The sequence below is a fragment of the Centruroides vittatus genome, unplaced genomic scaffold, assembly GCF_030686945.1.
Source record: "Centruroides vittatus isolate TY-2023 unplaced genomic scaffold, ASM3068694v2 contig_355, whole genome shotgun sequence".
Classification (NCBI taxonomy): Eukaryota; Metazoa; Arthropoda; class Arachnida; order Scorpiones; family Buthidae; genus Centruroides; species Centruroides vittatus.
Window position 1 is genome coordinate 1542730 of NW_027122178.1, and position 13307 is coordinate 1556036.

The 13307-nt window shown below is 28.4% G+C and overlaps 1 protein-coding gene across 1 annotated transcript in view; it reads right to left on the minus strand.

Annotated features, from left to right (window-relative positions):
- Positions 1–921: 921 nt before the first annotated feature.
- LOC136974727 (phosphatidylinositol 4-kinase type 2-beta-like) overlaps positions 922–13307 on the minus strand; it is a 40521-nt gene continuing 28135 nt past the window's right edge. Inside the window, exons 6-9 of the mRNA XM_067269674.1 lie at positions 9355–9448; positions 7178–7311; positions 2057–2116; positions 922–1977 (exon numbers count right to left, since the gene is read on the minus strand). Of these exons, the coding sequence (XP_067125775.1) occupies positions 1813–1977; positions 2057–2116; positions 7178–7311; positions 9355–9448 (453 nt within the window). The 3' untranslated portion in view covers positions 922–1812. The remainder of the gene's footprint in view (positions 1978–2056; positions 2117–7177; positions 7312–9354; positions 9449–13307) is intronic.

The window sequence follows — 13307 nt, forward strand, 5'->3', positions numbered from 1 at the left end:
AAAGATGTTAACTATCAAAAAACTGTTTTAAATGACATTTCATTTGTTATAAGTATAAACATGAAATGCATGTTTTTATATATTGAAGTATTTTTTAAATTTATGTATAGAATTTAAGAACTCATGATTATCACATAATCTTTAAAGAGGGTTATTATATAGAAAATCCTGTAGTGAACAGAGAATTACTCTATTCTATAAGATATAACATATAAGATGCACTCCCATTTCAGCAAAGAATATTTAGGGAAAAAGTATTTAGTGTATTTAAGCTATCCTGTATCTTTAGCAGTTGACCCCATTTTCTTTTTCTACTGTATTCTGGTTAAAAAGTAATAATAATATTTTTAATTAAACAATTAACATTTTTATTCAAGAGTTGGGCTAGATAGGGATACCTGAAGACTATTTAAGAAATTCATTAGCCTATGGGAGTTCACAACCTCATATATAAGACTCAAGATGACTTTTTGAGCCTTATTTTGCATCTTATACGTCATGAAATATGATATTTGATTTCTTATCTATGATCTTATATTTAGTAATCAAATGCAAACTTCAATATATGTAAACACACATTTGATGCTTTATGAGTATTATAAATATTTCTGCATGATCTAAAACCTGTTAAATACATCACATAATATTCTGCAATAATGATCTTCCACAGCTTGATCTTGTAATTTCATAGCTTCAGATTTTTGCATGATGTACAGTACAGCAGAACCCAATCAATATATTTGGATTACATCAGGAATTTATGGAGACTCTGGATCCATAAATACCTAAGGCTCCAATCCAAATTTGGAGCTGAATTATTCATATTGACAAAAGTTCTTTGTGTTATTGTAAATACATCAAATGAGCATTATGGATATGCAAATTTAATGAAAATATATGGTAAAGTTAAAAGGTTACTCTAAACATGTGTTAACAACCTCAATTATGTAGAAATACTGGCAATATTCATATACAGTAATATCAAATGTTGATATACTAATAAATATACTTTTGATGTTATTACATAATATATCCCTTTCTTAATTTCTAAAATGTAAATGATAATTTTAAAAACAAACACTCTCTACAACATTAAAGAAATTTGAAAAATTATATTGAATCTTTAAAGCATTTTTCTTTATGGTCTTTAATTCAATATCTATGACCAGAACAATTTTTTAAAGAGAAAAAAGTGACTAGATATGAAATCACAAAGTTTACATATTTATAAAGTAGCCAATTTAAATCATTTCATTTGGCAATTTAAAAAAGATGAGAATATTATAAAACTAATAAGCTTGAAGCTATTTTTTCATCATTCAGTTAAAAAATTCTGTTTACATTTAAATCAAAAATATCTGATAGGAACCAATATTATATTTATAAACTCACAGAAATGTTACTGTAACAAATTTATGTTCAAATTATTTCATGTTACAAACTGCTTTTAATTAATAAATTAATAAGCAAAGACCATAAAGAGAATATAATGATGATGTGTGTACTGATACTAATGTATAGACAATATATATTAAAATTTAGGAAAAGTTATGTTAATTAATTTAGAAGAAAAGTTCATTAAAAAATTTAATGCTGTTAACTTAGATAATGATTAAACAATAAGTGTTATAATAATATATATATATGTATTTTTTATATATCATATGTGTATGAGAGAGATTTCGTTTTCTTCTGAATGAAATGGATAATGAATACATTCAAACTATAATTCACATAACACTTAATTTATAAATTTTTCTGAAATTATAGGTGAAATATTTAAAATGGATAGACTGGTACTGGAATTATAAATTAACACCAAGAGAAAAATGGTGCTTTGTCTTGGAATTTCTGTGTAAAACTATCATTAATAGCTTTAACTCTTCCCTTTTTGCTTCTTTCGACAATTACAGCTGGCATTTGAACTAACTGAACAGGGGATTTTCCATCTTTAAGTGCTTGAGAAAGATTTAATATCTACAAGTCAAAGAAAAAAAATCTTAAATTATCTAAAGTACTTTATTTTTCAAACAGAAATAACAACAGAAACACTTACTTGACCCCTGACTACTGATGCTTGACGCTCAAAAATTTGACGATCAAATCCTCGATCACTCTGTAATTTACCATAAAATTCCAAAATAATATTAAATCATCATCTTAAAATACATTTGCATAATTTATAATAAAAAGATTATAATCACTAATGTGAAGACCATATTGTCATCTAAAAAAAAAAAAATCAAAATATGCAGGGAAAAGTAAAAAGTATTTGGAATACTCTACAAGTAAAGATCAATCTGGAGCAGAAATTAAAGACTGAAAGTTATAAACTTCTGTAATAGTTGGTATCATGTTTAAGTATCAATGCAATAAAGACAGATTTTTAAAGAAACAAAACAGTTTTTAATTTGAGAAATGTTTTCTGACCCACTAAAATGCTTAGCTTCAACTTCACGCTTTAAAAACAAAATATGAATTAAATGTAAGAATCATGTGACATTTCTTAAGATAAATAAGATTGAAAGTCCCATTTAAAAAATAAATGAGATGTACTTAACAGAATTTATTGAAATTTGACATATATGTTAAAAAGCTCAAAGACTGAAAATGTTCATTGAGAAAAAAATCAACCACAATGCATTCTGACTTCAGATCCAGCCACAACACATTTTGAATATTCAATAAGACCACAAAGAAATTTGTGTTGAGATTCTTTTAATAATCAACCAAAACATAATCTGGCAATGAGAAAATGCCATAACGTGTTGTGGATGCTTAACAATGCAGACATGATGCAATGTGATAATCATCTGTGCAAAAATAAGTAACAAATTACTTAAATATTTAAAATATATAATAAAGAAATGTATTTTTAAGTGATGTAATAAAATAATTAATATTATAAAATAAATAAAATCAAACTCTAATCTATATTAAGAATTAAACCATAAAAGGAAGAGCAATATTAGAATTGAGAGAGAATGTGCTGAATCTGGTCAAGAAAAAATTCAACATTTTCTGAAGTTGTTACTGGAAGTTATACTATACTGTGATCAGAGTCCCTGGCATTGACAGAGGATGTGCAACTCCCAGAAACATCTTAGCCATTGTTGGTAGAATTAATTCATCAGGTCTTTATCAATTAGGTAAAAAAAAAAAAAAGGACACCTTGACCCATTTTATGCTTGCAATGAATTTATAGTTGCTGACAGCAACTTCATTAAACTGCAAGATGTATCTTTAACTTTACTAACTTTTCTTTCAGTTTCTATGTTGTCATCTGGAAGCAAGCAAAGTATTATAAGCTGTCAATGCAAAAGATACTGCATTGAGAAAAAGTGTATATGTCTCACCAAAAACAAAGTGCAATTCCAAATATCAAAACAGTTGTTCTTACAAAAATAAATAATTTATGCATAATTTCCACCAAAGGACCAATTCTGAACAATATTTACTATTAGAAAAATACTCATCAGTGAAAGTTTCTATCACAAAATGTTGTATGATAAAAGAACCATAGAATGATATACAAAACTCTTCATTTTCTTTTATAATTAACAATCAAGAAGACAATTTGCTGTCAATTGTTTTCCTTATGAATCCTTGATATTTACATATGATACCTAAAATAGTCTTTACTTGATATGTAATGATACCTATGACCTAAATATGATACCTAAAATTTCTTTATTTGACTTTGCAGATACAAAGTCAAGTAAAGAAATTTATTTATAAGTCACTTTGCCAATTGATTGCAGATTTATTTGCAATAATGACACTCCCACAGAGACCAATTCCAAACAAATTTTTATATTAATATTAGTTAAAAAAAAAATGATGAATAGAAGTTTCTATCTTAAAAATTTAAAGCTCAGATGTAAGATTGTTGAGAGATTATGAGAGAAATTAAAGATTATTTTCAGTATAATTGGGCTGCAATTTGAAAATATTGTAGCCTATAAATTTCCATTGTCTTTCCTAAATCTTGAGAATGGCGTTAGATAGATGAAAGTCAAAACCAGATATGGAAAGCTTAAGAGGTAGGAGGCTCCAATTAACTATATATAAATTTCCAGTTTGCACCAGAAGTCATGTTATTTCAATTCAAAAATTTTCCCCCAAACAGACTTAGCAATGGAATTTTGCTAGTCATCTATCTAACAGGAAAAGTATGATATATAGGAACAAAACACTACTAAAAAACTGAGAACATTATGATGAAAAATTGCAGCCTGACATTGTGACAACATCACAATAAATAATTACTCATTCTCAATGTAGATTGTTATTTAGAATAAAATGGAATTCTACAGAAATTTGTTATTTATATTTGCACAGATATTTTTATCATAATGTGTTGTGGCTGCATTAATAAATGCTACAATGCATTGTGCACATTTCTGAGTGCCATGATGTAAAATTCACATTGTGGCTGGATCTGAGCAGTCAGACGATGTTGATCAATTTTTTTTTTGCTCAATGAGTGTTTTTGGTCTTTAAGCCTAACATATACATCCATATAATCATAGGGCTAAAAAACATTACAATAAAATATAACAAGAAGTCTTTATTAATAATATAAATGTCATTGTCTGTTGTGTATGTGAATTCCTGAACTTTTTGTCCAATCCAGATGAAATTTTGGTTATACTTGTTTGAAGTTCTGATGGAAAGTATAATATGCTATTTATTTTGCAGAAATATTAGCTATAGAATAAATGTTTTATCAATTTTGGATCAGTGAGTGCACTTATTTGCAGTGACATCAGTGACCTCATTTAGTTCATGCTTAACAATGGAATTTCCCTTAAGTTGCATCTTAAAATATTTTGGCAAATGGCATATTTTAAACTTACTACAGTAAATTTATAATTTAAACTTTAAAAAATGATAGCCACACTGTGTCACTTCTACAATTAAAAAAATAATTTTTTTTTTTATAGATAATAGAATATGGATTCTATTATCCAATCAAAAGTAATGATCTACCAAGCTTGTTATTTAAAATGTATTATTGTGCATTAATTATGCTTTCACAGGCAGTATAGACTAGTTTGTAGAAACATTTAGCTACTCTTCTTGGACTTCTTGAAATCTATAGTTCCACACAGAAAGTAGTCTGTCATGCTTGGCAGGGGAATTTCTAGTTTTGATATAACACGATAATGGTAAATGGAAGAAGGCACTGGAAAGTAATACGATACCAAGTAAGATGAAGATATTTTAAGAGAATGTTCAGATTAAGGTATCTTTCCTTGTATCATTTTACTTATTTATTAAAATTTGATTTAAAACTAGTGATAATTAAAAATAATCACATCTAGATTTATGAGTAAAAGAAAGAATTCTTTGTAGTGAAAGTGTCTGATTTATTGTATTATATCCTATTTTCATGCATATAATCCATGGCAACATACCTTGCAGAAAACTGTTAGAACAAAAATAAAATTTTTGCATAACTTGCTCCACTGTATACTTAGTATTTATGGGAGCAGCCATTGTTCCACAAGCATATTGGCTGAAAGATGTTCCACAGATATTTTTTATTTATTTTATTCCAATAGACTGTAGCATCTTTGGCCAATATAAAGCAATGTTGACCTCTGACTAACATCAAATGTTTAAATAGAAGTATGCTTCTTATAGAAAAACAAAGATAAAATCAAAATAAAAAAGTTTGTCTCTGACATTTGCAGGGAGACTTCTGTAAGTTGGATTTTACAAAACTCTTAATGTCTAATAGATTATTGTTACTATATTCCCCATACCAAAATTAAAGAGAGAAAGAACAAGTATAAGTTTCATAATATGTCATTATTTTCTTTGTTCTTCTGGAATATTACTATGTTTAAAAACATAGTTCTTCTGGAATATTACTATGTTTAAAAACATAGTAATATTCCAGAAATACAAAGAAAAATCATAACATAATATAAATGGTTTCTCTCATATTGAAGTTAAATAATAAAAGGTGACAGAAACAAGTCATTTTATTGTTAAACAATACTTGTTATTGTTTAAAACCTATGAATTACTATAAAAGAAAAGTAGTGTATTCATTACAGGTTCATGTTGGATAAGGCAGAACTTCAGTTAATTAACTGATCTTATTTGTATTTCTCTTGTCATGTGACCTTTATTTCTCTGAAAAAGTTTAAACTCATTCTCTAAATAGTTTGTTCTGATGTAATCATTATAATGGAGACACTTATTTGTGTATAAGTAAATCTTAATCTTCCATTTTATTCAAATGAAATTATGTTCTTCATATCCAAAAAAAATCTTCTGTTCTGTGTTAGACATGTTTCTGGCTTGTAGCAAATTTAACAGAAAAATTGCTCCATCCCAGAGTTTTTTCCTGTTTATGCAGGTTTCTATTTTAGAGATGTTTTTCTCTATTAGGCAGATTAAAAAAAAAAAAAAAAAGAAGTAAAATATGTATAAGACATCAAAAGTAGCTCTTCATACATTGTAAAACATTTTGACAAAGGAAGAGTTAATTTTAATATCAAATAAATAAGGAAAAAAATACTTAATTTTGGAAATCAATTTAGACTCTAATGATTATAACTTTTTGAATAAAAAGTTCTTTCCAACTTTATCTAGAAGCAGCATCAATATGTGTGTTTGTTGACTGTCACATAGTTAGGGTGACTGCAAGTATGCATTTAATGTTATATGGTGTTATATTTAATTCAATTTGTTTCTTTTCCTGTTTTAATTTATTTTGATTTTACTTTATTTTATTAATTTTTGAATAATTATAACTTTTAAAATTTGAAAAAGTTGCAATGTAAAACTGTTCTTTTTTTTTAATGTATTTGTTCTAATGCACTCAATAATTTTCATTGCTAATGATGTTCTTGTAAAAGAACAAAAATGTTCCTGAATAAAAATTTAATTTGGTTTCCAGAAGTTAGCATTTTTCTCATCAATTTGAATATGGTGCAAATTTCAAGTGTTATTTTTGTTAATTTTAACATCAACCCATCTAATATATCATGTAAACATAAAGCTAATGTAACAAAAATATGCAAAATGACAGATTTATAATGATGGAAGCACTTAAAGTTGGAACCCATATTGTACATACATGCAAAATTATCATGTCAAAGATACATTTTATAGATGATTAAATTATAAAAATTAAAATTATTAACCAAATACATCATACCTTAAACAATTCATACAGATCATCACATAAATCTTCCACAAAATTCATATCAGAAAGCTGTGGTAAAACCAAATCTCTTGTTTCACTAGAAAATGGAATTTTGGCATATGGAAGCCATGCCCAATGATATGGATCTGAAAATAAATTATCATCAGATTAAAAATGAAATATCAACTAAAAATAAAACTGAAGTAAAAATTATAAAAATTCAAAAAAATTTATTACTCATTCAATGAATCTATCGAATAGAATTAATATACAATTTCAAAGAAAAAATTTTTAAATTTTATTTTAGGAATGAGAACATTAGATACCAATTATGGCTTTCATCTCATTAGGAATTAATTAGAAAAATGGATATTTGTTAGTAAAAAAACATGCTAATTTTTGCTGATTTTTGGAATTTAATATAACAGAAATGGAAAATTTTAGCAAAATTTTATATTGCAAGTGAATATTGTAATAACCTACTCAAATCTGTGCACTTGCAAAACAACCTATACATACAGTGTCTTTCAAAAAAAATGTTACTATCTTAAATTATGTTAGTTATTATCTGAGAATGACACTTGGGATCTTAAAGGAGCTGTAGACCATATCCATAGGAGAAAAAAAGTCAAAGGAACCATACCTCTACATGTGACCCTTTCATAACCCCCCCCTGAAATCAGACTACTTCCAGGGTGCAATCGGGAGTCATGCACTGCATGCACTGCTAAGACTGTTGTGTTTAACTGGCATCCCAGCATGGTGGACAGACATTCCTACAAAATCTATTGGTAAAGAATAAGAAAAAGCCTTGTTATTACAGATTCATCTATTTAGTCTACATGAGATTATGCCAGCTTTGAGTAGCCCACTTGACTGTTTGTGGAATACTTTATGTTATATTGTTTTAGGGAGTGTGGAGGTTTGTCCCCATGTGCTGAGTTGCTTGCTATTGCACTTGCACCTCAGCACATAATTATAAGCAGAGTGTCAGTCAAGGCAAGTGACAGTGACTCTTGACCAAAGCAGTGCACGGAGAATAGACAGTAGTAAATAACTACTATCTAGTCTCTTGATGCAGAGCCCAGAACGGGTTCGAAAACGTTTGTTTTTCTGTTTTTTCAATGTTTTGTTATCACACTGTGAATAGTTCCGTGTGTGTAGTTAATAGACAGTAGTACTGGTTCAAGGTTAAAACTGTTTTTGATCAGTAGAAAGTTAATGCATTTATTATTTATGTTATACATTCTGGTCACCATTATGGCACCAAGTGCCACATGCAAACATAACATCCACAAGCAAAATGGTGACCAGAACTGCTGCCATTGGAGTTCCACATTTGGACGCAAATATCTCATGAAGGGTGGCATGTAGAAATATGGTTCCTTTGACATTTTTGCTCCTATAGGTATAGCCTGTAGCTCTGTTAAGTCTCAACAGGCTCATTCAGATCTGCAATCTTAACCAGAAATGTATTTTATTCAACAGAATTTGGAAGATACAAATGCTACATTATAAACATGTATACTTATTACAAAACATAAATAAATAGAAGTATTAAACACTCTTTTTTGGTTAATGTTACATTTTTCCTAAAACAGAATTTCATTTTTAGTTACCATGTATGCATATCAGCAATAAGTTTTTTTTACAAAAAGAGTTCTATATATAGCTATGTTCAGAGCTAAGTTATTTGTATATCTAGAAGAGAGTGCATTAGATGCTTTAATTGGGTAATATATTCTCCAGCTTTTATATTGTATGAGTTTGAGTACTATTTCTAGCCTATCTTTTATCTATATGTTTTTAAATTGTTACTTAAAGTTTTAAAATTATTATGAGATGGTGAAAAGGCAATTTTGCCTTTATGTAACTTTAATAAGTAAAATCAACTTAAATTTGAAGGTAAGTGACTTATTTTTCTTGTTTTAAGAATTATTATTTTAATAACTAAAAATTTAATTTTGTATTTTTAAATACATATAAGTATAGAATGTAAATGTTTTAATTAAAATGTCTGTCATCAAATATAAATATAAAAAATTAAGTGTTTCTAAGTTTTATCCATTATTACTGAACCAAATGAAATATCCCATTTAATCAATTTTTTCTAATATTTATTATGACTAATACAATATGAATATTTATTATATATAAATTTTCAGTCTTATTTCTAAGTCTGAACTTACATGCTCTCCATGAATCTGGATGCTTAAAAGGAAATGCAAGACCATTATCAATAGCTGCTATTTTAATTTCTGGTGGTTTTGATGGACTCCAACTCTGAAAAGGTTTAAAATATACACTTAATTTATATTTCAATTATATCACATATCTTTAGCTGTTATACCAGCTAAGGATAACAGATTCGACATTCTCTAGATTCACATCTAAAATACTACAGTATGGAATTAAAGAACACAAGTATGACATCTCTAAAAAGAAATTAACATGATGATAGTGGTCTTTGCTATGTAGGAGAGCAACTTAGTACAGTGGAATGGTACTAAGATCATTAGACAAGTCTGCAACAAAAGAGAAGCCAAATATACCGAGATATTTGAAATATTCAAAGCCTCATCTATAGAAAATATGCAGCCAGCATTTCTATTGCATGGAAATATGCAATTAAAGGGAAATGCAATAAAAATTAACTTATAAAGTGGTGAAGTAGCAGACTAACAGTGATCACACTTATAGAAATATCCTGCATCATATTTTATTACATATTTACTGGCAATACATCTATCTCAGTTGTAATATAATTCAATTTTGTTCCAAACACATCATCCAAAAGTGTATTTAATTACAATGTAGACATCAAATTTTATGTTCGATTTGGAAAGCCCAAAGAAGGATTATGAATGGACCCAAAAACATTTGCTAAAAGGAATGGATTCATGCTGGAGCCACAGGTTAGTTGGTTGAAATAAATACCGTATTTTACAGACTATAAGACGCTACGGACTATAAGATGCACCCTAATTTTGAAGGCAATTTTTCGAAGAAAAAAGTGCGTCTTATAGTCCGTAAAATACGGTAATTTCTTAACAAGTTAACTTTAAATTATATGACTATCAAACAAGAACACAAATATGTAAACTTTTAATAATTGCCACTAAATATAATTCTTAAGATTGGATATAGAACAGAAATAAGGTAATGAATGTTTTCAAATTGAATAACTATAAATTATCAAAAATATTTTAAATGAATAGAGTTCCAACACCAACTAGGAGACTAGAATCTTGTGTGTGGTAATCCCAATATAACTGTGTTCATTTATAAGGTAACATCATGATGTAATGATAGGAGTCACTGTACATTTTTCTAATCATATTTTTGCATTATTTCAAAAGACATATGGCCCCACACTCACTAGATCTAAATCCACCAGACTTTTATCTGTGGGGAGCAGCAAAATCTGCAGTGTATCAAGATTGTCCGCACATGCTGGATGACTTGAAAGCAGTGATAACAGCAATCATTCAGTCTATTTCAAGCAAGCAACTGATAGTAATGTTTAGAAACAAAAGAAGGATCCAAGCCTGTATTGATGCTAATGGGGGCCACTTTCAACATTGTTTATAATTAAAAAACAATAATCTTTAAAAAATTGTAAAAATTTTCTAGATCTAAATACGTATTACTTACGTACTGTTTAAAAAATATCTGCTAAACGATTACCCTCAACAAGTAATACGTAAGTGGTATAATTGTTATACAATAAGTAGATATAATGTAAAAGAAGAAAAAAGTAAAAACCTATACATTAAAATACCATATATTAAAAAGTTCTATGAAAAATATAAAAATAACTTTAATAATTGTTCTGTCAACTTAGTGGGCGAACAGAAAAATAGATTAAGCAAAAGTATTCATGTGGTAAACAGAGGAATAGTAGGACATGCACAAGACCCTTTGAAAACAGCAGGAGTCGTCTACAAACTAATATGTACATGCCCAGAAAGTAAGATCTATGTTGGAGAAACGGGAAGACAGCTTGAACAACGTGTTAAAGAGCATGAAGCGGCAATTCGCCTGAAGCGAAGTGAATCCCCATGGTATCAACATTGTAAAAATAATAATTGTATCATAAATAGAAATAGTATCAAAATATTGTATAAATTTGAAAATATTGTAACAAGACGTATCGCGGAACATTATTGTATAAAAAATTATGCAAATGTCATCAACCTGAATACCGGATTATCTGTAGATGCATGCTGGGAAAATTTGATAGAATATAAATGTAACACTGTCGTAAAGGTGTAATATCCACTGAAGAGGCAAAGGAAAATTTTGCGAAATGCATTTGGATATTTTGAATGATAACGCATGGATGGTGAATAATAAAGTAAGAAGTATTTATTAATTTCCACGGTGTCCATCTCAGTTCTTAGCTCTTTCGAAGTCGGATAGAAAAGAGTTAATTTTAGAAACTCGTTTATTTTTAAAAAATTTTTACAATTTTTTAAAGATTATTGTTTTTTAAATATACAATAACCGATCCCATTGCTTGATATTTGTTTAATTGTTTATAATTATCATTCATTTTTATTTCCTGCATTGTATATTGAAACACATCTGTTAATAAATATATAAGTGCATAGTGACTTTCCAAACACTCTGTATAATGGAATGTTCTCATATATATTTATATAATTTGATTTGTTACTTTTTAGTTTTGTTTTATTTTTAATCATTCCTGTATCTTGCTCTATTTATTTTATTTTTATGTACTTGAAAGTTACTTTATTTAATTTTTCAAAAAACATTGTTATTCTATTCACACTTTCCATCGTGGAATGTATAGACCTGAAGAAGACCTCGATTTGTAAACTGAAAACATTAGTCAAAGTTTTTTTTCAAATTAAGCTTTAGCAGAATCGATTAAGACTTTTCAATAAATGTTTATTTTAAATGAAATTATAACATAAGCATTTCATAAATCACACACATATAAAATCTCATTTGCCTTTTATGAAGTCGTCTTTAACAACAAAGCAACCAATTAATAAGCATTTTACAATAAATTTTTGCAAAATTTCAGTTATGAATTAACTTGTTTGTTTTTACAAAGGCATTAAAAAAAGAACATTGCATTTCTTATGAATGGTTTTTCCTCATTTATGAAAAACTAAACTGAAATATTTATAAGCTAAAAAATACATCTAATTTGCTTTGTAGGGGCATAATTACATATATTATGTAAAAAGAAAAACTTTCATTAATCACGCTTTCATACTAACAGTATAAATTAACAGAAAATTTAGACAGCTGGATAGCTGAGTGGCAGAATTTCTTGAAATGTAGCCCAAAATAATTTGGACTATATTTTGAGGAATTCTACTTTACACTTTATAAAACCTATCTGGCAACCTGTGAAGTTCTCACCAGACACATGTTTACCTGCAGCATATTCATATTATTATTAATTAATGAAAATAGCATTCTGTGTTTGTAGCCATATCCCATTTGCTTAATAAATAACATCAGTGAATACTCAACATACTAATATATCAAATAAAGTAATTTTCTTTAAAAAACATGCCTAGTAATTATTTATTATTAGTTTGTATATACCAGGTGTATAAGCTTAAATCCGCTGTTTGCTAATAGATGGCGTTAGTAAGCGTATTAAGCTACCGTGGAGACGCCATATTTTTTTTTTTTGATGATTTGGACATTTGTCAACATTAATCAGTGCACATCATCAGCGATTTCATACGACATCATACATTTTTCCTTTGGTAATCATGCCTAGTTTTGTGCCAGAAAAACAGCATATGTGGGAAGCTCTGCTTTTCTGCTTCAATTTGAAGAAATCGGCTGCCGAAGCTCATCGAATGCTTGTGGAAGCCTATGGCGACAGTGCTTTATCGGAAACCACGTGCAGAGATTGGTTTCGTCAGTTCAAAGACAGCAATTTTGACCTAAGCGACAAGAAGCGTGAAAATCGGCCCAGGAAGGTTGAAGACCATCAATTGCAGGCTCTTTTGGATGAGAACAATACCCAATCACAAAAAATGCTTGCTGAGCAACTGGGTGTTACTCAACCAGCCATTTCCATGCGTCTACGTGCCATGGGAAAGATTCAAAAGATCGGAAAATGGGTGCTGCACGAATTGAACGATAGGCA